Raw genomic sequence first — 26,067 nt, 5'->3', positions numbered from 1 at the left:
ACCCAGACTATTTCTAAATCAGGGAGAAGAAATTAATCACCCTAAAATACAACTTTTCTCTTCCACCCACAGATCAAAAAAAATTTATAATCTCAGTTGCTTCAAAAGTTGTCTTCCGAAGAATTCAAAAGCAATTTTGCCTCATTTATAAAGTATTAGCAACTCTCCTAGCCCATCACTTTGAGCCTGTCACTTTTTTTTGTATCATTTATTTGTAGCCCCCTTGTTTATCAAACTAAGCTGATGCCTTCAATTTCAACGTATTATACAGGCTACTTTTCTTAATCCTTTAATGTGGAAAGACGCACTTCTACTACACACTTGCTAAGTTCTCAAAATCTGTACTATTTTCCCCATGCTACCCTGTTGGCAGAGAAGTTTTCTTCTGCATTCACATCTGTAGAGCATCTCCAGCAGTTACTTGCAACACTTCTCCCTAACTTCTAGGCTGACATCACTTGTCATCACTGTGTCTTTATGCTTCTCTCTTTACCTGCACTGACTTTTGTTTGTTACATTGCCTGTAAGCTCTCTAAGATAGGGATAATCTTTTCTTCTATGGTTTTACGGTACCCAGGAAGCTGAGCATGGCTTGAACTCAGAAATGCTGTGGCTAATGCTGCCTACGTTCCTGTAAAGCTATTTATGAGCCAGTGCCATTAAAGCTTCATCTGTGTGAGCATTCACATACTGTGCTGTGCTCACCTCTGTCACTAGCTCCAGAAGCCACCCTGCAGGGTAGCTTGCAGTTACAGCAGTCAGCTAGGCAGCCAGGAAGTTCTTCTTCAATCTGTCCAGAAGAATCATCTTCACAAGAAGGAAAAGCATTTGATTAAGGCATGAACAGGTCGAGGCCTTACACCTCCTTTCCTTTGCACACAGGTTTTCACAGGTATCTAGTCAACGTTGTCAGCGACCCTGATACAGTGAAGCACATTGATACCAGTGGGACTCTAGGCTCATTTGCTGTCAATTTGCCACCTCTGGAGTGAAGGAGGCAGGAACCCAACCAAGAGAAACAAGAATCTCATAGTGAAAGAAACTGAGCTCCAGAATCTATCCCTGTCTACGTTACAGTTTCTAAACAAGGCGAAAGAGGTGATACTTCTCATTTCCTTTCTTTCTCAGCACCTGGTTGAAAGGAATATAATCTTAAGAGCACAGCTAGACAAGGTCAGCAGAAGCTGTGCTCCCAGTAGCAGCTACACCTCAGGCATCCCAACCAGGAGGTGTTGTGACCAAGCTGCATTCTAGCAATTTCATCTATGAAGTGCTCTTTACATTGTATCACACAATGAATACTAAAAGAAATCAGTAATTGTGAAGTGATGATTGCCCCCAGAAAAGCCCACAGGAAATTACAGACCTTATCTTCTGATCAGTTTTGAACACCATATGGTAAGTACAGAATATGTTAATCAAAGAAGAGCAAAACAAAAGGTGATTAGCATCTAAATAAACAAGCACTTTCCATTCATTAATAAGGCAAAGATGATGTAGAAAATACTACATAAAATACACCTAAATATTACTTTGCTGCATATGGACTGCATCCAAAATAAAGTTATACCGGAAACTTTTATTTTGGTACTTAATAAGATGACAAGATTGTCAAATACATGAATGACTTTCCAGTATGGTTGCATGTGTGAGAAAGGTTGAGACTTCTCATTCAGTAACTATGCCAGGACTCAACTTTCAGAAAACATGCATTGTCACATCCACACTGAGGACTTCACATCAAAGTGCTGTTGGCAATCAACATTTTTACTACTTTTTCCATTACTCCTCCATTTTTAATGAGCTTTCTCCTGACTTAAAAAAAAAAAAAAAAAAAAATGCCCCTTTATAGAAGTCACCCACTTCGCTACACCAGAGTGTTCAGATAGTCTAGAAGCAACAGAATTACGATGGCAATCTGGGCACCCTCCCTGTTCCCAGAGGCCTGGAATGCTCAGTGCAGCTCTTGATAGGGAGCAGAGCTCTGGGAGGTCTCTATGGAAGGCATCTGCTCTAATTTGAGTAAATATTCTGTATCTGCACTTTCCCTCAAACATGGGTTTTCTGGAACGGGGATGGATGACCAGAGGGTTTGACTCAGAAAACAATTGTTAGAACAATTGCAAACAGGCCAGGCACAAATGCTGAGACCTTGTCTTCTTTAGCATCTGGAAACTGTGACCTACCAAGCTGTTTGAGCCCCAGTTTGGACTATATGATTTCAATCTGTTTTTGAAATGTAAAAACACGAGGTGGATGTAAAATAACAAAATACATAGATAATAAATTCTAGCTTGCTAGCAGATTTTAAAATACTGATCTCAACCAAGGAGACATGGGTAGTTTCAAAGAGCAAGTGACACGACTCTAAAATTGCAAATTCTTGCTCGAGAATTTAATAACATGAAACAGAATATTTGCCTGTGCAAGCAAGTATGTGAAAGATCCTGTACATCCAAAGTATTATCATTTCACACATTAACAAAAACATCATAAATGAGTCAAGTAGGAATATTAAGAGAAAAAAAGTCCCATCCTAAACCATTTGCGTGTCTATGCTACCACCAACATTCCTTGAACAGCTTGCCTCATAACATTCAGAATGACAGTTCTAGCCACAGCTCCAGAGAAATACACATATATTTTAGAAAGTCCTCAGAGACAACAACATGAAGGGAATACTTAAACGAAGCACAGAGACACATCTAAGATCCAGAGAAAAAAATATCTAAATCCATTACAACAACAAATTTATAAAAACCCAGGACTGAAGTTACAGATACTGAACTTAACGTCAAATATACCTAACACTTCTCCCATTCTCTTCACCGTCTTGACAAACCTGGGGGAGCTTCCTTTTCACCTGACAATTTCAGTAATCTTTCCCAACCCTCTACAGTGGAAAAATACCAACAGGTTCCTTAAGTCTCATATCTACTGATCTTCTAAAGACTTTGACAGCACTACAATTTTTTTTTGGAGCAAAAAAAAAGGAATACACAGTCATTCCTCAATAGATTATCTCATCAGATTCTTGATATTCATCAGGTCTACCTAAAGGCGTGTCAAAAACAAACAGAACCTCCTAGCAATTCTCTCAGCAGCTTTATATTTGGGCATTGATCCAGGGAGAGGAAGAGTCACAAGTATCACCTCATAAGCCAGGAAAACAATTGTCACTTTATTGATCTTTGTTCATTTTTCTCACCTTTCTGAACTTTGACTCAAATTCAGCTCCCACAAAAAAAGGTGTTACAAGTTTAAGGGTTTATTTTTCACCTCAGTTTCAATCTTCCAGAGAACAGATCATATGTTGCCAGCTACTAAGTTAATATTTATAAAATGCTTTGACTACGCAAAGTGACAATAGTTCTACTGTGTCACTCAGACTAGTTTTGCCATGCTCTAAGTCGATTCAAAAATGAATGACTTATCACATATCACACCCACCCTTTCAACCCAAGTGTGATTTATTAATATCTTCTTATCTTTTTTTTTTTTTTTTTTTTTTTTTTTACCCTCTTCCCCCTCCATGCTCACCTCTTTCCACCACATCGTGACCGAAGTAAACTAGACAGTTTCCCGAGGATAGCATTACGGAGATCAAAATCATTTAGTAAACAGGATTGCTCAAGTGTCTTACCAATGCAGGCCATTGAATTTGTTTGATCTTTGATCCCTGAGTCTGGCTTGGGTCCTTTCTTTTCGCCCAGACCAGCTGGTACTCCACCAAGAAGGTTGCAAAATCTTCATAAACTTTAACCCATTCTCGCTTTTCCCATTCAAGGTCATCAAATTCCACATATACCTGAAGAGATGTAAAAGCAGGAAGATGTACGTTATTACATGTACTCAGCATGTGCTCATCTACATGCACTTTTGAAAGCACGTGTTTTAAAATGTAATGTAAGAGCTTAATATTATCCCTTTTACTGTTATGGTATTGAAATGATATAATTAATTCAGTTCCTGCATAGAATTTTTTCTTAGAGCATGTGTGCTAAAGAGAGAAAGAGTACGTTTGCCAAAACATTACTGTGAATATTGGGTGTCTTATAGCATGAAAGAAAAGTGTAACACTAAATACTTGCTAGAATAATTCAATACATACAGCTATTTATATAAGTACGTTTTGAGAATACTTCCCGTTATCCGTTCAAATATTTCTCATACTTAAAAATAATTAATGCAAACTAATCAACCAAATAAAAAGCACAGTTTCAAAGAAAAAATCCGCCAACTGGAACAGCACCAGAAGGGACACCATAATCCTGCAGTTACGTGCAACTCCAACACACAGTACCCAACTCCAAGCTCCACCAGCAGAAGCAGCTCAGTATCCTGACATTTCTGTCTTTCTGGGATCCCACTCCTTTTGGGTTAAAACAAAAGGAAGGGAAACAAACAAACAAAAAAACATACTTTTTGTTTCCAGCTACATTAACATGGAGCCAATTTGCATCCATTTGATCTTTTGTCACCCCTGCCCTATACATTACACAGTTCTCCCTGACACGTACTTGGAGAACCACCATACTGTCCCTCGGCTGCATTTACTAAGCTGAACATGCCAAGCCTTTTGTCTTCTCTAGTAAAAAAAGGAAAGTACTTGCAGGCAAAAAGCTATCCAAAGGTTATCTGCATTAGAATGCAAACTTTTATAAATGCACTGCATTTCAAAATCACAGAATTAGAAAAAAAACATGCATAATTTGGGAAAGAAAATGATTAAGAGACATCAGTGTATTTTACAATGCTACCAAGGAGAAACATCCGTCATTATAACAAACACCACTGTTTGTCAGAAAGGGAAGATGCTCTGCTACGCTCCTGAATTTTGCCTCTTAGTCACACCCAGGGCAACTTCTGAAATCGGAGTTTCTTCCTCTATCTCCTTCTGAGAACTTACATCACTGTCACCAAAAAACTCTTGTCTTTTTAACTTTGGTTAATTTTAGGCCTGCAACATACTTCCTTGTCTAGACTTCCCGTCTCGCACTTCCAAAATGTGTGTTATATAGTGCTCCTTCTCATCTTGTCCTTCTCCCTTCTGCGTACACAACTTAAGGTTATGCCAAGCCTCCTCGCACTCCTGTATCAGAATTCATCACCCCAGTCCTCCCCACTCACAGCCATTCTTTTTTAACCCACATCACTTCCATTCTATTCCTACACGCTTCCTTCCTTTCTCTCTGAAGGCAGTGGTTGGATTACAATGACAACTTACTGCAGTTATTTTCTTCGTAGCAGCCCCCCATCACATCTCCACTTAAAATTTGCCCAACTATAAGGGAAGACAGAACTAGTTTCTTCTCCTCCCGCCAAGCTCCCCTCACTCAGGCTGTCCATCTATTTCCCACAGCCTCCATGACCTGGGTGGTGGGAAGGCAGCCGTCGCTCCCTGCTCCTCCAGCCCTCTGCCAAATGCTGACAGCTGGACATCCTTGTCATCCTGAAGGCTCTTGGTCACCACTCTCACACCTGTGGCCAACTGGTCTTTTCACCTCTCATTTCATCTTCCTTCTCTCTCATTTGCCTCCTCGCCTGAACTCTGAGTCATGGCAGAGTGCACTGGGCAGCAGCCTGCATCACGTGTTTCTTCCTTCTGTATTTCCCAAGCACAGCGTTTCCCCTCCAGATTCCCTAGATCCTTGTCTGGAATTTCTGCTGTTTGCCTGCTTCCACTGCTCCAACATCTAAACCACCCTGCTCAGCCACAGTCACCCCAGAACTCTGTATCACCTTGTCCATCAACACCCTACCCTTTTACCTTCTCCTTTGCCCACTTCACTCACTGAAACTCTTCTACAGAGAGAAGAGTAGTAGGAAACTACTACTAGCCCTTGCAGTGACCTTCGTATCAGACCTACTGGGACAGGTCATACAGAAAGTGATCCTCCTGCCTCAGCTTCTTCATTATTAAACCATCACCTGTTATTCCAGCAACAAAGTAGAAAGCAATAACAAAACCTCAAAAGAATTGTAAATTGACACTTCTCATTAAAAGGTACAATTTTCAAAACCTAACAGAAGTTATAAAATGTATAATGAAGTTACAGTAATTTCACAATCAAAACAGATTTAACAATAAACATACTCATGCTTTAAAGCATCAGCAGGAAAACATCGTATCTCAAATCATCTCAGAAACACTATCCTGAGTTTGCAGCTGCTTTGAACCCCTCTAAAGGGAAACTCTTGCAATTAAGCAAATGACAAGATTTAAAGACATCCTTCAGTGAGAGTACAGTCCAAATCATTCCCTATAATCATCTTCCTCTTAGCCCCTCTTCCCACAAATTCCACCCAACTATTCCAGGCTGGTCGAACCACTGCATTTTAGTACCTGGGAAGACACTTAGCTTGGATAGCCTATAACAGGAGGTTGAGCACGAGACTTCACACAGCAGCACGTTTAAAAATAGGAGGCAAGGGGAATCAAGTCAGTAAATGTTTCTGAAAAACACAGATAAGCCTAAACTGGAGTTAGCAGTTTAGAAACCGCCACGCTAAAACATACTGTGTCTTCTGGACACTAGCCAAAGCTTGTGGATAGCTGTGATACAATCTAGTGTTTGTGTGCAAGTTTTGCACCCCAAATAAACTGAAATCCGGTGCAACGACAGTGGGAGTTATTGCTGAGCTATCTGCCGAGTCTCCTGGCACCGTATAATTAGATCTTCAAAGAAGCAGTTCCAAGAGAAGTGAAGAATGGAGCATGGCACGGAGCCAGTCTGCCATTGCCCAGGGCACCATATTCCTCCTCTAGCAAGGCACACACACAACCTTACTTGGGAATTGCTTCTGCCAGCTTTCACCACAGTCAGGTTTTGATGCCAAGACTATTAACTATATCTTCTGGCTTTTCAAAGTTCATTTCTGAAAGGCAGAAACAGCACAGACAAAACACGGAGCCCAACCCTTCACCCATTCATTTTTATTCTTTTTTTTTCGCTAGCAAATAATGTGCTTAAAACAGGAAAATGCATTACCAATTTTTCTGAGGCAAAAGTAAAGTCTCTGAAGAGAATAGGCTTCCTCTTTCTCTGGACACTGATCTACCACACAGAGAAGAGCTGTATGAATTCATGAAAGGGAGTAAAGGGAATACAAAGGGGAGAGAATAAAAAAAAGCAATCCAGCAACCTGTGCCAACAAAGCAAAACATGCAGCCAAACTAAGACCCAGTAAGGAGTATGAAGGCTGGAAATATTTGATCTTTCTTGCTTCACTGATTAAACTCTGTACAGCAAGAAAGTCTCCAACATCTGCCTCCTTAAGAACAGATGTCGATTTTGAGATTTTTCAGCCAAATTTTGCTTCCTTGCCTTGTCAGCTATATGGAAGTTTGTTTTGCCAGAGTGGCTCAAGCTTTCTCACCACGTATGCACTGACTTGCACAAAAAGGAGAAATTCCCACTGGGATGATATTATATTTATAATTGGCATTAATGTGCTAATTTTGTAACTCACTATTTTCCAACAGGAAGCAGCATAAGCCTTTAGCATGTTTTTCCAAGTAAAGCAAGACAACAAATTAATTTCCAACGGAGTCAGCCAAACAATTGCAACAAAATATTGCTGTTTCAAAGCCAGAACACAACAATCAGGGTGAAATTTTCAACATACAGCACCATGATCCAGACTTTTCCAGTCGCTTCTGCTCCAAATAAATACGCCTGACCAAACAAATCCTGAAACCTTTTAAATGGTCATGAAACCATCTCTGCCTTCCAGTGAAGTCCATGTCTATCGCTGGGAAGCAGACCATGTGCCGTCCACTTTCTTGAAACCACCTGAGTCAGCGGCAGCCGCTCGCATCTCCTGCATGCAATAGCAGCCCGTACCACTGCCCACGGACGGGTGACTTTGTTTTGAAGGACACTGCTAATGACCCAAAGGCTGACTGCAAGTTTACTCAGCCCTAGCAATAGCTCCAGGCAGCACAGCTACAAAAATCCCTAAAAAAGTTGCATCATTTTAAGACAAAGTGTTCTCTATTAACAAGCAAATAGAGTGCCGCATAATATTTATTTACTAAGTTTCTACGCCAATGTGTGAAAATGATTCATTTTAGCAGATTTGTATTTAACAGAGCACAGGTTATGTTCTCCTCCCTAAGCGAGGAAAGCCGCCCAAGTCACCGCGCTTCCAGTGCCACACTGAGGTCTGCCTGGTGAAAGGCGACGCACACTTCCCTGCTTCTCACCAAAGGACTGTTACCAAAATATTTATGTCTAGCACGATTAATCTTCTTTTTTTTTTTTAAGATGCATTTAATAGAGCAAATAAAACACTTACCCTTTTGTACCACACTCAATAGTCTTTCACTGACACAGATTTGACTACTGGCTTCAAGGTGAGTCCCAGGGCATATCCCATTGAGTTTTATTCTTAACATTTTTTAATTAAGAGAGACTATTACACTATGTACAACTATATTACATAAACGTAAGGGCTGAGAATTCAGAATTCAGGTACTAAAAATTATCTGTGATAATCAAAAGTCTTTTAGGTCTACCTTTTAAGTTGTGTAACTAAATCCTAGCACACAATTAAGCATCAAAAACTAGTTGCCAGATAGCTTGTTTCTCAACCCTGTGATGCACAGTGATGTAAAAAGAAAAACGTAAACCTTCCATGTAATTTAGTACAGGCTTGCCTGAAAACGTGTTAAGTATAAAACAGACATGCTTTCAGTGGCAATAAAATCTCTCAAGATTTTTTTTTTTATTTTTTTTTTTTTTACCACATGCAGCCATTTGGGCTGGAAATGGGCAGCAATGGTTCCCGAGGTACCAACTCCACACAGCTCTGACGTTTTGCTCAGCTCCCCTGGTCTTCCTTAGCGTTTTATGTAGCTGAAAATTAAAACCAAGTATGCTAGGCTCTGAGAGATTTCCCTGTCTACATATTGAAATGGATGTGATTGCCAAATATCTAACTGGTATAAACTAAAGCTACTCATAAGTACACAGGGAACAGAGCCAGTAAGAGTGTTTTTATAAAACTTAATCTTCCCATCCTGTTCCCAATATCCTTGCCTTCTCAGGTTTTTACAGATTGTTTCTTTGATGGAAATAGCATTACCCAGCAGCCAAGTCTTTCTAAATATATCTTTAACTAATCAAATGCAATCAAAGCACAATTTACTATAAAGCAAAACAGCTTAACACAGTAAAATTATTACTCTGTTATACAAGTACTACCCATTTCCGCATGGAAAAGTGATGAAATTGCAACCAAAGACAGAAGAAGGGTTTTGGTTTAATAAAGAGCTTGCAATACAGTTACATACTACCAAAATTCCCCCAATCTTTCTCACTAGCATTTCAATTTTCATAGTCACTCTACACTAAAAAAAAAAACTCTTAAAAGTATCATCATACTCCTTTGCTTTACATATTGAAATGCTATATATTTGTATTTTACAAACCCTACAAGCAAAACAATATAGGAAAAAGAAGCGTATTTCAAAACAGATCGGCATCAGTCCACACAGCCTAACAACACCCTAAGCAAATGTTGGAATAGTAGCAATGGATTGGTCTTAAGCTACCACATTCTTCAGGATTAAAGGATGAGTTTTATTGCTTTTATTTATTCTTAAGAAGAGGCAGCATTTTCATTTTTACCACAAATCTGGAACAAATTTTTTAAGCACAAATACTTCACTTGTATTTGTATACCAGAAAGTATTTACTTTCAAGGAAAAAAGCAATACTAAACGTACTGAGTATTTTTAGCAGGGGTGAGCAGACACCCACAGTGCCACAGTAAGCCTTTAGAAGATGTGAAAAAATTCTTGATAAAGTTGGCATACATCTATTAATCAGACTTTTGGAATTCTTCCACCATTTAAGGAACATTATAGTTCGTCTCAAAAATGTAAGACCTCTGCTTTAACCTAATTACTAGGAAAAAGCTGTAGAGTAAGGCACGTTTTACAGCAATGAACATGGAAAGCTTTTTCGAAGATGGGACAAAGTATTTACAGTCTTATGCTATTACATCACTTAATGCATGTTATAACATTAAGTCTTTGTTGTTTCAGAGCTCCCTGGGAATCTCCTTTTTAGCAAGGCTACAGTTCAGGGTCTGTGTAGCAGGAATAGAGCCCAACACCCCACAATGAAAGGCTGCCCCCTGCCTTTTGCCACCTGCAAGAAGGAAGGAGAGTAGAGGGCATAAACACCCAGCCTGGGAGCATCTGCTTAAAACTAAAATCTATTAAAAAACTGGACATGCACACTTGCTGGAAGACCTGTCAAATATATGCCATGCACAGGAGGAAACAGGAACAGATTTAGCTAAGAATACATGCTTCAATAAACGTGAATTTTCAAGGTAGCTTCCTTATATCAAGCTTTAAAAATCACACCCTACAAATACAGAGAAGCATTTAAATAAAATCATTTATTTCAAGCAACTAATAGTCTCAAGATATACTATTGGGGAATAATAAGCACAGAAACAATCAGCATACACAATTTATGGTTAATTTTGAAATCCTGATTTTCCATTCCCTGAAATGCATGCCTGAACATTGACAATAAAGTAGCTTTTGCAGAAATGCAGATAAAAATGGTTGCAAAACTGAAGAAAATACCAGTAGTATTGCAACAACCTGCTGCAGTCTGTAGCCTGGATTGCTAAGCAACCAGCACATCACGTAGAGTGTAAAGTAGGATTGCAGGGAAGATGAGAGTACAAAAAAAAGCCTCCTACTTGGACGTCTCAATACCGTCTTTGAAAAATAACAAAAAACATTTAAGACATGGATGTGTCTTTCATGCATAAATTTAAAATATGTATTCCAAACAGAAAACTGGAGAAAATATGAACTACACTGAATTGAAAGAAAAAATATTTATTAAATGCTATTTAGAGTCCTCAATGCGTTTCTCAGAAAGACTTGTCTCTCATAAAGACAGTCTGCAGGAGTGCAAAATTTTATTTAAAAAGTTGTTTGAATCACTTATGTACTTAAAATATTTGACACATTTATTTTGCAAACCTTTTCTCCAATTTCATATGGCAAAGTGAAGTGACGTGCAAACCAAAAATTAAATCATGACTGTACTGGGCTTATATGCAAGCCTAAGCCAAGTAGTACCACTTTCAAAACGTTTTAGATTCCAAAACATACACTGAATTACTTATCAGAAATGAGAAATAAAAGTGACATTACATTTTTAAGAAAGCATTAACTATTAAATCATAGCAGCACCTAGTTAAAATATATCCATTACTCAAAAACTTCCTGGTCCTTCAGGCTCAAAAAAAGTCTTAAAAATTCTTTGTCATCACACAATGTAGGGGAACTTTTCTATTATCTAAATAACTGAATTTTTAAAAACAACTATTAAGAAACAAACACTATAGAAAGCCTGCATGCCCAGTTTAAAACCAATGTGAATTTTGTGTTTGAATCACACAATTGTGAATTTGGATAAGGTAAGAACTATCACACATTTCTATAATTATTATATAGATGGCTAGTTAAAAGCAACATGTGCATAGAGGCCTATTTTGAAAGTCATAATACAGTTTAATTCCTGTCATGTAATTACAGATCGAAATTTTGCAGCAATGACTTTTTAAATATATGATGCTGTTTTCAAGCTATATACATTTCACATCTGTAGATCTGACTGAGCCAACTGAGTGGGGTTGGAACCATTTAAGGCACTGGTAATTAATTACTAAATATTCGTGGCTTTCAGTCCATTGTGACAGCGCAATAGCTTGCTAATGAAGGTATGGTTAAAGTTTGTGTAGCAAGTTGTCAGGGGACACAGAGCACTACAGGAGGCTGGACGAAGTGCATGGTAAAAGCAACTGGTTACTCTCCATTTAGATTTCATGATTTGCCAGTGTTCCTGAACCACAAAATCCAAGCTATGGACAGTAGCATATCTCTATCGAGGCAGGACAGTTCACTGAATCGCTGGCTGGCAAGGTATGGCTAGAAAGCCAGACATGGGAAGCACTGCAACTTCAGTCCCCCAGACCGCCTGACCACGCACAGCTAGACCTTCAGGAGATGCCTCGCACCTAAGCAGGGTGCCACGATGATTCTGTGAGTTTTTCAAGTGTCTTGGTCCAGCTGAGTAGTCCAGAACTGAACCACTGCTAGGGAAAATCAATAAAAGTGCTAAAAGCGCAAGGTTTACCCCATTTCTACCAAGAACAGAAGTCTAATTAGCTAACTTCAGTAGGTGAGGAGCGAAAGCAGTTATCTTTCCAAGGTGTAGAAGACTAACTCCTGGATTAGACCCAGACCTAGAAGTATTTATCAGCATCTATCCAGGCAGAGGTTCCATGGATTTTGCACCGTTGCACGGAAAGTGATGTCCTCCCAAAGCCACCTGAACACACATCGATTTCCAACAACAAATCTTTGTTTGAGGTCAAACAAAACAGAGACTGTAAAAGAAAAGCAAGCGTTTGGGTTGTAGCCTGTGCCTTGAAATCCAGGCTAGAAAATGAAAAGAAAAAAGAACAAGTGCCTCAGCCTTCTGTGCATCCACACTGGTCTTATAAAAGCAGGCCAAAGAAACCAGTACTGGGCTCTCATGCAATTCCCCTTTTGTCAGGCAAAGCCAGGAATACCAGAAGGACACCAGCAAACCTTTATTTCGGTGAAAAACAACACAAGAGAGACGGTGAGCAGGTCCTGTTCGTACCAGCGACATGTTGTCAAGGCCTGCTCCTGATCCCAGCAGGAACGGGATCAGACACCGCAGAGGATTCACTGCACTTCTTCAGGCAGCTTACAGGAGTTATGAGGAGTATGCGGAAATATCACAAGAGTAGTCAGGAAACTAAGAGAAAAAAAATCATCTCGCACAGACAGTACATTATATTCTAGATAAATTATTTCCAACTACAAAATTGTGGTTCTTCTCCGGTCTGATGACAATTAAATACTTGCTCCTATAACCAAGGCCAATAGCCTTAAGTAATAAGCCAACCAAATGATTCTCAAGTAGATTTTTTTTTTAAATAAAATTCCCCAGAAGTATCAAGTCAAGAATCCTTAAATGTAAAAGAAATATGGTTAAATGCTTATCTCCCTCACTGATTCTCCATTAAGATGTTGGAAGATATTTCCCATAAGTTTATTCCTTCAGAAAAGAATTAGAAATATTTGAGTAGGGAAGCTAGTGTACTATACTAATTAATTTAAAGCCTAATTTTACGTCAGAGAAGAAATTTCTACCCACCGTCTTGACAATAACTTGCTGTCTCCTTTCTTCTTTGCAAAGTGCTATTTATAACCCAAGTCTGCAATCTGTTTCTCCTAGTCCTGTCTAAATCAGGTCTAAGCCATCTAATAAAGACAACAAGTAGTTTCTAAATACTACCTAGCTAGGACCCAGTCATATTTTACTTTTTTTTTTTTATTATTCTAGAAATTTGAATCACAGCCTCCTTAAAGTCTTTCCCTCCAGTCCCATGCCCGCACTCAGTGCTATCTCACACGCAGATCCTCTCTCCCCATTTTGGTCGGATTACTTGCTACCATTCCAGCCTTTGGGTTTCCATCTCCTCTGTAACTCATCTTTCAAAACCACATCTCTATTTCTTTTACATTATTGATCTTTGTCTACCCCTTTGTAGTGGCGAGCCATCCCTCATTCAAAAATAAACGCTCATATAATCTTCCTGATGTATCTAAAAGCTCCAAGACACCTGCTAACAGAGGACCATAACCAAAACTTACAGAAGTCAGCTTCTTTCCTATGAATTAACTCCAGCATTAGAGAAGAAAAAAAATCTATACTGAAAGGCTGAAGTTTCAAAGGACCAAGATTTTTCAGGTGAGTACGTTTTTCCTTTATTTTTCTGTTTGAAATTGAATCCCAAGGCTAAACTTTACACAGAGAAGAACTAGGTCATTACAGTTCTATTACATCAGTGCATAAAGGTCCACAAACCAGGATCAAGGTTCATTCTAGCTCTGAACTGAGGTATCTCCAGTATTACTAAATGGGCAGCGGAGATGAAGACCAGGAACACACATGAGCAGACAACATCAGGAAACATCCTGCCAAAATTAAGCACCATTTTGGGATCAGAATGAGGAGCACAAGCACAGCTTCTCCTTTTTCCTACAGTGTCTTAATCTACCTCTTGAGCCTCCTTGCCATAACAGCCACTGCTGTTATGTTACAGGTATCTGGTATTTGATTAGCTATCTGACCAAAAAAATACAACTCTGTAAGTAGTATATAAGCTATAAGGAAATGCAGCAGTACTGTCAGTCATTTAGGCACCTTTAATCACCTTTTCCATCTCACTGTCCTATCGAGACGTTTTATATCAGAACGAAGACCCACTAGTAATGCACACAGCCTGCTTGGTCCCAAGTTAACCAAATACTTAGCTTTTATCAATGTATTACAAAAGACTTCTAATAGACTTGCTTTAAACAACAAACTTTAGAGATTCATATTAGAATTGGGATTTTTGTAACTGATTTCATGCCACCGAGCAAGTCACCATCTCTGCTTCAGTACCCATACTGTAAAACAATCATTTCAACCCAGTTCTACCTGCTTTGACCACAAATTCTTTGGGAACTGACATTATATGTTTCTGTGGCACCAAATGTAATGGAGAACTAATGTCAGCGGGCTTCCAGGTGCTACTGAGGTGTCCCAATGCAAATCCCTTTCGATCACAGAAATACAAGGACTGGCTCCTCTGAACAACTGGCCACTTCGGTGCTGCTGCTGCTAAGGTCAGAGCATAGGAAGGACTACTTCAACCAAAGGGAGCTCTTGATGCGTATCAGCTTTAGCAATGAAGGGGGTGGAAAGTACTTAAGGTTACAAAAACTGTTCATGACCCAGATGCAAAGACCCTCTCTCTCTCTCCATAATTGTCTGCTAATGTTTTTCAGAAGATGCACTTTTGCACTCATCTATTTTTTTCATTCTGCAAGCAAATTTTTCAAGTACGTTAACAAGGTCGTTCAACCTTTTATAGCCTACCTAATCTTTAGCCAAGGTATTAACCAGTCTCAGTACCAAAATTCTCTGTTTATAATTTTTACCTTAATTTCATTAAAAAACAAAACTCATACCTTATTTTAGAATTAAGAATTGTCCAAATCTCCAATGTATTACAGCTCAAAAAAAGGGAAGAAAACAAGTTTTTTCTGCTCTCCTAGTAAAATTTTTTGCAAAGATTTCTTAAGGCAGAACAATAGATTCCTTGATAATATCAACAGTACAATAGAACAAGCAGGTAACACCACTAAACTGTTAACACTTAAGCTCAGAAGCAAAGATGTAAGAACAAAACACAATGAGTATACATCAAAAGCTGTTTAATGAATCCAACAAATAGTCTTAATTATTGCATTAGCTACCTCTGACTAATTCACTCATGAAAACCTCATACAGGCATTTCCCTATAACAACAGCAGGGAAAATATTTTCAAGCAACTGGTGTTTTAAAGATTGCAATGTTAAATCAAAAGCAAGCTCGTTTATGCACAATGGTTTTATAGACTGTAACTGTAAGAGCCATGCCTGCGTTTTAAAACAACAAAAAAAAAATCCTCCCTGCAATTCAAAATGCATGCTAGAGAATAAAGAAGCATTAATTCAGAACTGTACATGATTTGCTCACCATCTGTGCAAGTTTCTGGAAGAAAATAGCTTTTCTTTATGTCCAAGGCAGCTTTTAAATGCTAGAAATGATACATATGATAGATTACCTACTGCATTGACTCCGATATTTATGAAAGTTTATTAAATCCTTTTAGAATTGAACAATTAAAATGGGAGGCCTGGAGTATGTATATTAAGTACTGGTACTTTCCATCTTTCCCCTTTCTCCTCTGTTTCCCCAGTAACATCTCGGTGGTTTAAAATCAAGACTTAGTTTTATGTATCCTTTGGTTCAACCTTTGCTACAGACAGAAAATGCTGAACAACCTCCCCCAGATTTTTAGCACTCAGCATGTATTTGCAAGACTTTTTTTTTCCTGGGATGCTTCCTTGTAATTTTGATAATCACTTCACTATTTAAGCTTAGATTTTAAACAGAATCTTTAAGTTTCACCGTTAGCTAGTTCTTCTTTGTGACAAATAATATTAACGCACTTCAGCTCCTCCAAGTTTTCTAAGTGATTAAATAATGTTCCCTCCAGGAAAAGGAACACACTACATGAAGATATTTTTGACTGCAGGAGTCTCCAGCTGCAGAATTGTTAGTGGTGTAATATAACGGAAGTATTTATTGATAACAATAAAGATGTGAATCTGTTTTCAAAATAGATCAGAGAAACACACCCAAGGTTTCTACTTTGCTTTACCAAATAACTTCTGCTTTGCTGTACCAACTACTTAAAACTTAAATGTTATTTCTAGCAATCAGTCTCACTTCCTTCAAACTGTACGTACAATAGACCATGTGCTCCAGAAGACCACCTGCGAATGAGAAAGGAAATCATGAAATTTCACCTAAGCATCCAAGGCAAAAATATAGGACAGATGTCTTTCCTCTACTTTCAACAAATATATTAATACTGTATTAAATTAAAAGAATGTGATAAACATTTTTGAAGGTTATGTTCATTATTGGCTTTCCCGTGGCTTTGGATACACTTGTTTCACTGCGACCTCTTGTATCATAACCTGTTAAGAGTATTACAAGCACAGCCAAGGCCCACAATCATTCAACTGCAACATGCTTTGACTAAATAATAGTTCTCAGTATCACGGACAGATACGTACTCTGGTATTTTTGTTTGGTGTATGTATGAAAAATAATGGATAAAAAAAAGCTATGTTTTCCTTCTGTGCACTTCACTTCCAATAAAACTAGTAAGGCCATGATGCCTTACCCCCAGTCACTGGGCTGGAAAAAGGAGGGGAGGAGGGAATGCCACAGCTAAAACCCATTCCTAAATGCCCCTTCAGATGGGAAGGCAGAGGTCACTTACAAAGCAGTCAGACAACAGAAAACAGCATATAACCCACTCAGGGAATCCCTCACAGACACTACCATCACTACCTCACGATCAGATCAGGAGACGAAGGTTGAATAAACAAGATTCAGAGGTAACATTAAATGCACTGAACACAGGCAAGGAGAGGTTTTCTAGTTTTGCCCTTAAGAAGTGACCAGAACACTGCATATAGCCAAAAAACCCTTACTATGGTTTGGTACATGAGAGTATTACATATCAAAACGAGCTGCCAAAGAACTTTGGCACAAATTCATGGGAATCAAAGAAACATACCCGGTGAGTCCCGCAACACTGCAAAAATTAAGTGTGCTTGAGCACTGAGAGCAAAGGGCAGAGATTCCCAAGCTTTCTAATGTGTGTGGCTTTTCTTACCATCACATCCCTTCCTTTCTACCTTTGATTAAAGCAAACAAACATATGTTAACAGGATACACTTTGTCCAAGAGAGTCCACAATGGCAGAACTGGTTGTTTGGTTATGGCTACCACTAGCTTTCAGTACTGGCTGCTTTCTTAACATGCTTTCTGTATCCAAGATGTTAGGAGAAAAATCTCCCCACCCCCCAAAAAAGCACACAAGTATGCAAGTTATCTAAAGCCAAGACAAGATCAATCCTTTTGCAATTACTTGATTTTAAAACTTAAACCCAGAAATAGACAAATTGGTCATTATTTTTTTTTTCCTAATGAACCTCTAGTCCTTGAAATAATTTTTCTTCCCACATGCAACACACTGAAAAACAATTGTAAAGCTCTGAGGAAAGCCAGCACCTGCAGGAAAGGGCTTAATCTGGCAACTGCTGGTGTTGTTGAGTTATTCGTCACATAAATCTCTTATTAAGTCCCACCTCTTTCCTGTAGCTCTAACTGTTGGAGTTTGAGAAAACAGACCTCGTTTCATGCTCAACTCCCACCACTAAGCAGCTGAATCTCCTACGTTACTTAGAATACTGTTCGTGAGAGCAGACTTCACATGGAGTCATGCAACATCCTGTTCCAAGCCAAATGCTCCAGATGGGATATGTTTCACTGCTGCCTCCCCCTCCCCAGCCCGTTTAAGCTTGTTCTTTTTTCTTTGAAAGCATTTATCCCAAACTGATGCTCTAACAGCATGCTAAAACTGACCTTTGAAGAAAAATACAGGCATATCACAACTTGCTTAAAATCTAAATGTTCGTGCTACAAAATAAAAAAAAGACATTTAAATTACCAAAATATTTGTATCAGCTAATCAGTTATCAAAACCACATGTATAAGAAAATAAATTACTTGATGCAGCTCAGGAAAATCTGCCTTACTTCAGAAAGTTTGCTAATCATTTAAAAGCTTAACATTGTCACGCACGTTACTAATCTAATGGAAGTTCTCATCGACATAACAAGGAAAAAACTGTCTAGTCTGCTGATCACTCTGAATGCTGGCAATTTCTCAAACATCTGCTAAAGGTCAGATTTCCACTGCATGGAACCAATCAATGAAGCTACACAACACTCCCAGCGCCATTGGAAGTGCCAAACAAAGACCAGTGTTTTACATAAGCAAAGAAACTCAGCCTGAAATCTTCCAAAACACTGCTAGCAAAGTCTTCTCTTCTGTCGCCACACAGTACTCATCTACCTGGCAAGGACTCCTAGAATTAGTGCAGTTTTGTTTTTTATCGCAAAAACAAGTCACTGCTAACCCGTCTCTTTCTGCATTGTTTAATAGTGTACAGCTCCTAACGCATACACAGGAACGTTAGGGAAGGAAAAGTGAACATCATCTGATTTAAATGTAAAGGGTTTGTTTGGTTTTGTTTTTAATTTAAATACTAATCACTATATAAATGAGCAGTTTCAGAAAACTGAATATTCACAAAATTGGTGCCTGTGTTTCAGCTCAGAGACTTCAAACAAAACCCACCCCTGCTCAATTCTAAAAACAGATCTTGGAGTTAAAAATCAGGCTGAGCTCATAAAACTCTGTCCTAAAATCCTTACTAAGCAACCTCGGAAATATAATCCCAACATCCTACCAGATTAGGGAATTGTCGTCTCCTGCTAAAAACAGCATGCTCTAGATTTCAACAGCTTATCACATGCCATAAGACCAGTGTTTTAGCAAGAGCATTCGCATAAGAAATAAATGATCGATTCCGATGCTGCTGAAAAGCTGAGCTTGTTCTATTTTTACAGATAAAACAATTTTATATATGGATAATCTGGCATTGATTTACAAGAAAAGCCTTCCACACACTGGATAGAAGGACCAATAACAAAACACTCTGATGCAATTTGGGGATTTCTTATTTATTTATTTTCAACTCCTGTGCGTGTTGCTAAGTGATCTTCAAACTACAATTTTACTTTTTTTTTTTTAATCCATTTTAACTTCAGAGGAAACACGGATAAAAGAAGGGAGGCAGAAGTCCCTACTCACTCCAATAAATTCAACAAATATTCTCTTGCATTCCTTCTAACTCAGCAGCTATTACAGTAATAGTGTGGTGGTGCTGCAATCCTAAATGAAGGAAATACGCAATTTAGAATATACATATCTATTAAAAAAACAACCAGTGAGGACATCTCCACACAGTGAGAGCCTTGTGCCTATCCCCGGCCGTCCAGCGCTGCAGCCCTACCTCTGCTGCCTCCCAGCTTTGCTCCTGAGCCTGGCACTGCCTGCCACAGCCAGGACAGGGCACCCCGGGGGAGCCCTGCCAGGAGGAAGGCAGCTCCAAGGCGTGGGTCAGAGCAGGAGCACCGTGCCAGAAACAGTGCTGTCTGATGGATGCTGAAGGCTGTGAGGAAGACGAGGCCGTCGCGCTCCCCAGCCAGCCCAGGCCCACTGCAGAGCAGCGTTTCACGATGGCCGTGGCGAGGCAACAAAAGCACAGGCTGCTTCTACTAATACCTACCCCAAAGCTCTAACGGCACAATGAAAGTTGATGTTATCTGAGATATAAAAATGAAGTTATTAAAAATGAATTTAAATATGTCTCAAAAAAACGCCTCTTCAATTGTATTTTATTTTATTAAAGCTGAAGAGGATGAAGAGATACTTTAAGAGACAGTTATTTGTCTGCACTAGTTTCAGTTCACTAGTTTCAGTTAATGTTTGAAAAATGCCTTCAGGTCCTTTGAAGAGCTTTTTTTTGTGATTGTTTCTTACCTGATCTAGCTGCCAGTGTTTGGGCTGGTCCCAGTTTGTGGGGTGCTCAGGAGCATGGACTGTCACACTTACAGAACAGGAGGCAGCCACCAGAAAGGCCCGTCAGCATCCAGCTGTCTCCTAGCCATCGCTCCTTCAACCTTCTCCATTCAAGGGAAGCCAAAAAAACGAACAAACATCTGTATGAGATGCTTCAGGGAAGAGTGCAATGGCCAGTAACAGTTTCCATCGCTGCTGATGTTTCTCCCAGCAGTTCTGTACAACTTGCCCTCACAAAGGGCTTTCTTTGAAGTCTGTTCAGCAGCCGCACATCACCCACAGGGGAAGAAGTGTAGCAGCACACGCTTCAGCAGCAATTCCGTGTAAGGATCACATACCAATAACATGCTATAACTATGATGGCTTGCAGAATTGGGGTACCTCTCTATTCAAACATTAATGACCACATTCACATATTTGATTGTAGCTTTCTTTTTAACAAATTTCATGCCTAAGAAGCAGCCTGGCCAGATGGGAATATAGACTATACGAGTCTAAATCACATTACTCACATCTCCTCACGTACAAGTGCAGGAGGGCACTGCTCTGCCATCCCCATCGCAAACACCTGGGCAGAAGGGAGGACGAAGGCATAGGTAACCACCTCCCCATACTGGAATGGCACTGTCTGGTGAAAGGTCTGCAGAACTTACTTTTGGAAAACATACCAAACGGGTTAATCTCTCCTGCTTTTCAGTTCTCATAGAACCACACCTACCTGACAGAGGTTTTACGCCCTTCGTGCCAGCTTTCAGGGGGTTTTCGATGAAATCATACTACCCCCACAAAGCAGTAAGTTAGGGCAGCCAGCGGCTCTGCTGCCTGGCGCACCTTGACTACCTTTGCCGATTTAGCATACAGCTTGGAGCTCAGCCAACAAATGAGGAAGAGATGTTAAAAGCAAGCTCAAGGATCTGCAAAGACCAGTTTTATGAGCACAGGCCAACTGCCAAGGCATTACTTTGAACTCCACGTTACCGTGGCTGCAACAGCTTAAACCCAGCTCAAGTGCATCTGCTCTACACTGCAGTGCACACCCAGAGACTCGTCAGCTCGCTCTGGTTTGCTCTGACTTAGGTCACTCCGTCTGCTTTCAGGGAATGCACTGAGAAGGCAGTTACTTAATTCACCACAAAACTCCTTGCTAATGTACCTGAGTTGCAATGCCACCTTATGCCGCTGAATGAGCTGTACTAAAGGGGTCAGAAATTTAGTAATAAAGCAGAGGAAACAGAGAAAGAAAGCTGACTAAATGCTGCCTCCAAAAAGCTGTACAGCGAAATACTGATCCAAGACCAGCACAAATTGCTACCATTAGGTAGACATTCCAGCCTCAAATAGTTGGGAAGAAGTTTATCACTTAGCCTTAAGATTTAAAGCTTCTAGTCATGCAGTACTGAAGTTAACCCCTGAAGAATTACAGTATTACACTCACTGTGTACTGATTTTTTTTTTTGAATAATTCTTATGAGTTCATTAGTTCAAAGCATGTAAAATGTTCTTTGAAACTGTAGCTACCATAATTATTCCCCAAATCTTCTCCATGCACACAATATCCGCATGTACATTTAAGATTAATATCTTCCAGTTTATGCAATGCCATGGAGAGGCCACAAAAAGAAATTTAGATTTCGCAGCAATCTTCTCCCATGGCACTTCAGAGGAAGAAGAATACTGTTCTCCAGAGAAACTCTCAAAACAATTGCCCTTTTTCCACAACAGCTGCCATTTACTTACATTCTCACAAGGACTGATGCCATAGGCTGCCTCTCAGCAAAGAGTAACTGTCACCTCGCTTTCATCCTTTCTCAAAGTCATCATCTGTATCCCTACAGAGAAGAAGCCACTTTCTCCCCCGAGGGCAATTGGCTTCATTCCCAGTGGTGAAAACAGAAGGCAAGTGGTGGCCATTTTTGTTCAGGCAGTTGTGGCTTCAGTCCCACTGAGAAATGAGAAATGGCAGGCACAAAGGAGGGAAGCATGCTTCTCGGACCCTTGCCCTAAAAATTAATCTCTGTCCTAAACATCTTAAATCCCGCTGTATCTGCATCAGCCAGCAAGATGGATAAATGGAAGGAGAAAACATACCTATTTGAAGCATGAAAAGAAAGAAAAAAAATCTGGACTTCGGAAAACATCAGGAACAAAAATAAACTGCAGGTCCCGTTGCCCCGAGTCAGTGAGGCAAAACAGCTGTAAATCTGTCTCGACTGGCTCTGCATTATCCAGTTGCTTTGTGGCTGCAGAATGCATAAAGCAGCCATCACATGCCAGTCAATCTGACCCTCTGAATTGTTAAAAGTCTACTTTATTTAACATGGATTCACTCTTTAGGGATTTTCTTTTGTATGAGCTGGGTAAGAACACTGCCTACATGGAGTGTGAAAGATGGGTCAAGCCAAAGAAACTGCCAGAGAGAGCTACATAAAGACTGAGTCTAATCGCTAATTTCGAATCAAAGGAAGCATTTTACTAGGGCAGACTGGGGGGGAGGCGAGGGGGAAGGAGGGGAAGAGGGGATGATACGACTTACAAAACAACCTTTAAAAGTTTAAGAGATGTTATTAATTATGTGTACTGTAATTAACTGGAAAGTCAGGTAATCGCAGGCTTTAAACAGAGAGACAGCTAATTTCATTTTCCTTCAATTTTTCTGTTAAAAAAAAAAAAAAAGCTATGCCACAGTCTTTGTTTGAAGTACTATTCTGAAATGTATGGGTTTACTCTCACAGTTGTTTGGGTGATGATTACATCCTCCCCCATCCTAAATTACTGATCAAATTCGCCACCTTAACTTTGCAGTTCTTACTATTTCACTGCAATGCATTAAAGCTACCAAGTGTGGCAGGTGGGATTATTCAGCTGGGTTGATAGCATTACCATTTTCTGACATTTTAGTGCTTCATTTTGCAACCTTTATCTTTAATTACATTTCGCACTGGAGTAACAAAGAATACAAGACAATATGAAATGACATAAACGATACTCCTAACTAGAGCTGCCAAGATGCTTTTATCTCGGAGATGCCTGCAGGTTTTTTGCACTTTAGTTTCATTGCTTTTTCAACATTTCGAAAAGCACGTGAGACAGCCAGCTAATTTGATGTTTTTTTTTTCATTAAATATTCTGGTTGTATATTCTTGCATGTAGCACTTGTGATACTCTCCCCCCACTTGCAAGAATGTGAATAGTCAGATATAAGAAAGTTTAATTGAAGTATCAAAGAAACAAATCAACTTAGAAAGCATAATTACACAGTAACCCTTGAGCATACATGTAGTTAGACTTCCAGTTAAACTGTCAGCAAAAAAGGCAGTCTGTAAAGTTAATCAAGCGTTACATAACAATTAGTCCAATATATTTCTCCAGAAGACTACAAAAAGCAGAACTGGAAAGAAGAAAAAACACCAAAGTCCCTGCACTACCCCTGAACTAGGAGAAAGTCAGTATTGCATGTCCTTCAGCAGGGCAGAGCCAGAAAGCAGAACATGCTTTGGCACTGTGAGCACCAACAGGAACTGCCCAAACTGCCACCATGCACGCGGTGCCTCTGATTTCACTAGAGATATAATGGCTTCGATGCAACATCATCTGCTTATGCAGATCAGCAAAGTAAATTATCACGTTGTATCATCCACATAGTCCAAAGAATATTCTAATCTTACAACAAATGCACAATGCCCAGGTGGTATTCAATGATCTCGCAGAGCAGCATTGCAGAAACAACCTGCAAAGGGCAGTCATCAACTTAACTCATCTGTCGAAAGGAAACAGTCCCCAAAAATCAGTATCTCAACCCATTTTTAGAGAGCTCTATTGTGGCATTTCAAAGTCTACCTTTCCAAAATTTTGGCATTTCAGCAGTTACCAGTAACAAATGCACAAACACAAATGACAAGGTATACCATACACAATGAACGCTGGCCACCTTGGCAGATTTGCCTGGCTTGCATTTGAGCATAGATGAAGCTCAAGAAGCAGCACAAACATATTGTGAAGTCATTAATTCCCCCATAAATCCTGTGATACTTGAAATTTTCATTCTTCCTGAAACAGAAAGCATCAAAGACTTCACAAACCCCAACACTCTATTTAGTTGACTCTGTGCTCATTTAGCCTGTTTAGTCTCCATTTTCATTTCATGTCGCTATAACATGAAAGGTAATTTTCACAAAGAATGAACAGATCTGCCTAAGTCCACAATTCAGATTTCTTATTACATATCCTGAGCTCTCCTATGACATTTCAACAGTAAAACCTGATTTTCTGTGATGTTTTCATGCCTGTATAGAGAGAACTTGTGGTAGTCCAACTTTGAATCATGTTACCTGGAAGTAAGTATTAAAAAAAAAAAAAACCAGCCCTCAATAACGTTCTCCACATCACGTACATAAACTGATTTAGAGATTAGATCTTGCTTCATTGTTTATACTGATTAACAGTGGCTTATATAGGACAAACCTTTCTTATTGTTCATTGCTTTATGACTTGTTTTTAGAACTAACTTTTTCCAGAAGCAGAAATGTGGTTTCTTATGTTCCAAAATATACTCTCATCATATTACTCTAGAATACCCCCCTTCAGAGCTGCAACATTTTATTCCAGTACCTTGAGTTCCCTCTCATAATGCCCTCCAATCTCTTCGTACATCCCAGAGCTTCTTCCCCTCTCACCCATGTAAACGTAAGGAGATGAATTCCTGGAGATCTTTGCCGTCAAAGGAGATGGGAGACAAGACCACCAATACAGTCCTCCAAAACTGCCAGTAAGAGCAGCTAGTACGACTGGAAGAGAAGGGCCAGAGTAAGTGAACCTAAATGATATGGTTCGCTTCTCACAACTTACTTACTGTCAAACGATAATGATAACCTAAAAAAATAAAAACAAACGTGAAAAGTGAGGGTTTTTTAAAATCCATATGTACTTTTTCTTTCCAATGAAGTCTAGAAACTTCTCAGTTCTAGGTTAATCATGAAGAGGCGGAAGGGTTGTTGTTATTATACAGTTTGAACAGACTTCAAGCAGCGACAGGCTAGGCACTCTTAGCCAACCAGTATCTGTTACACTATACAACCGTTGTTTCAAGCCACATTATCACAGACTGAAACGCCTGTAAAAATGGAGAAAAGGGAAAAGGGGACAAACTTAGCACAATAGGTCTATATCCCTTCTTTCACTATATAACCATTTTCCAGGACAGTGCATCTACTACCTAGTGACTGACTCCCACCTATATTAACATTTATAGAACAGGAAAGAACAGTGCTTCTCTGCCTTCTTGACAAATTCTTGGCCAGACACCCAAATACTTTCAGAGAGCAGACCTTTAAAATTATGTTTCTGCCACCTGAGAGGTGGGGAGGACACCTTTTCTTCTTGTGAAGAATGTAGGTATGGTTCATCTAACTCATCATTTTAAGGGGGATGTCCAAGCAGCAACAACACAAGAAAATAAAGCAAAAAAAAAAAAAAAAAAACATGGGTGATCACACTTGGCAGAAGAGGCGCAAACTCATTTCAGTTACTCTTGTTTGAGGCATACTCAAACCACTGTTAAACATCAAAACTATTTGCTATATAAGGCATACATAAAAGCACTATTTGGAGCATCTTCCCCAACCAAAATTCAAGCATGACCTTCCAGACAGGTGAAAGGCCTGGCCAACAACAGCAATGGTGATCCCACAGAAAAATGTGCTCCATACATCGGTGCTAGGACAGCAAGTTCAATTTACAGCAGCCTGGGGGGTCAGCTGGAATCAACAGCTTCTGTGTGCTGCACCAGCACTGACCCTACAGAGGGATCTGGGTATTTCTGAGACCACAGGCAGTTGTTCTGACATACTGCGAAGAAAAAATACAAGGCACAATGAAAGTATTGAGTCAAAC

At 39.5% G+C, this 26,067-nt stretch overlaps 1 protein-coding gene across 1 annotated transcript in view; it reads right to left on the bottom strand.

The window, feature by feature from the left end:
* JMJD1C (jumonji domain containing 1C) overlaps nt 1-26,067 on the bottom strand; it is a 158,809-nt gene that overhangs the window by 103,855 nt on the left and 28,887 nt on the right. Inside the window, 1 exon segment of the mRNA XM_035541389.2 lies at nt 3,644-3,808. Coding sequence (XP_035397282.1) covers nt 3,644-3,808 — 165 coding nt within the window.

Source organism: Cygnus atratus, chromosome 7 (genome assembly GCF_013377495.2).
Source record: "Cygnus atratus isolate AKBS03 ecotype Queensland, Australia chromosome 7, CAtr_DNAZoo_HiC_assembly, whole genome shotgun sequence".
Classification (NCBI taxonomy): domain Eukaryota; kingdom Metazoa; phylum Chordata; class Aves; order Anseriformes; family Anatidae; genus Cygnus; species Cygnus atratus.
This window is presented reverse-complemented; position numbering and strand designations above follow the sequence as displayed.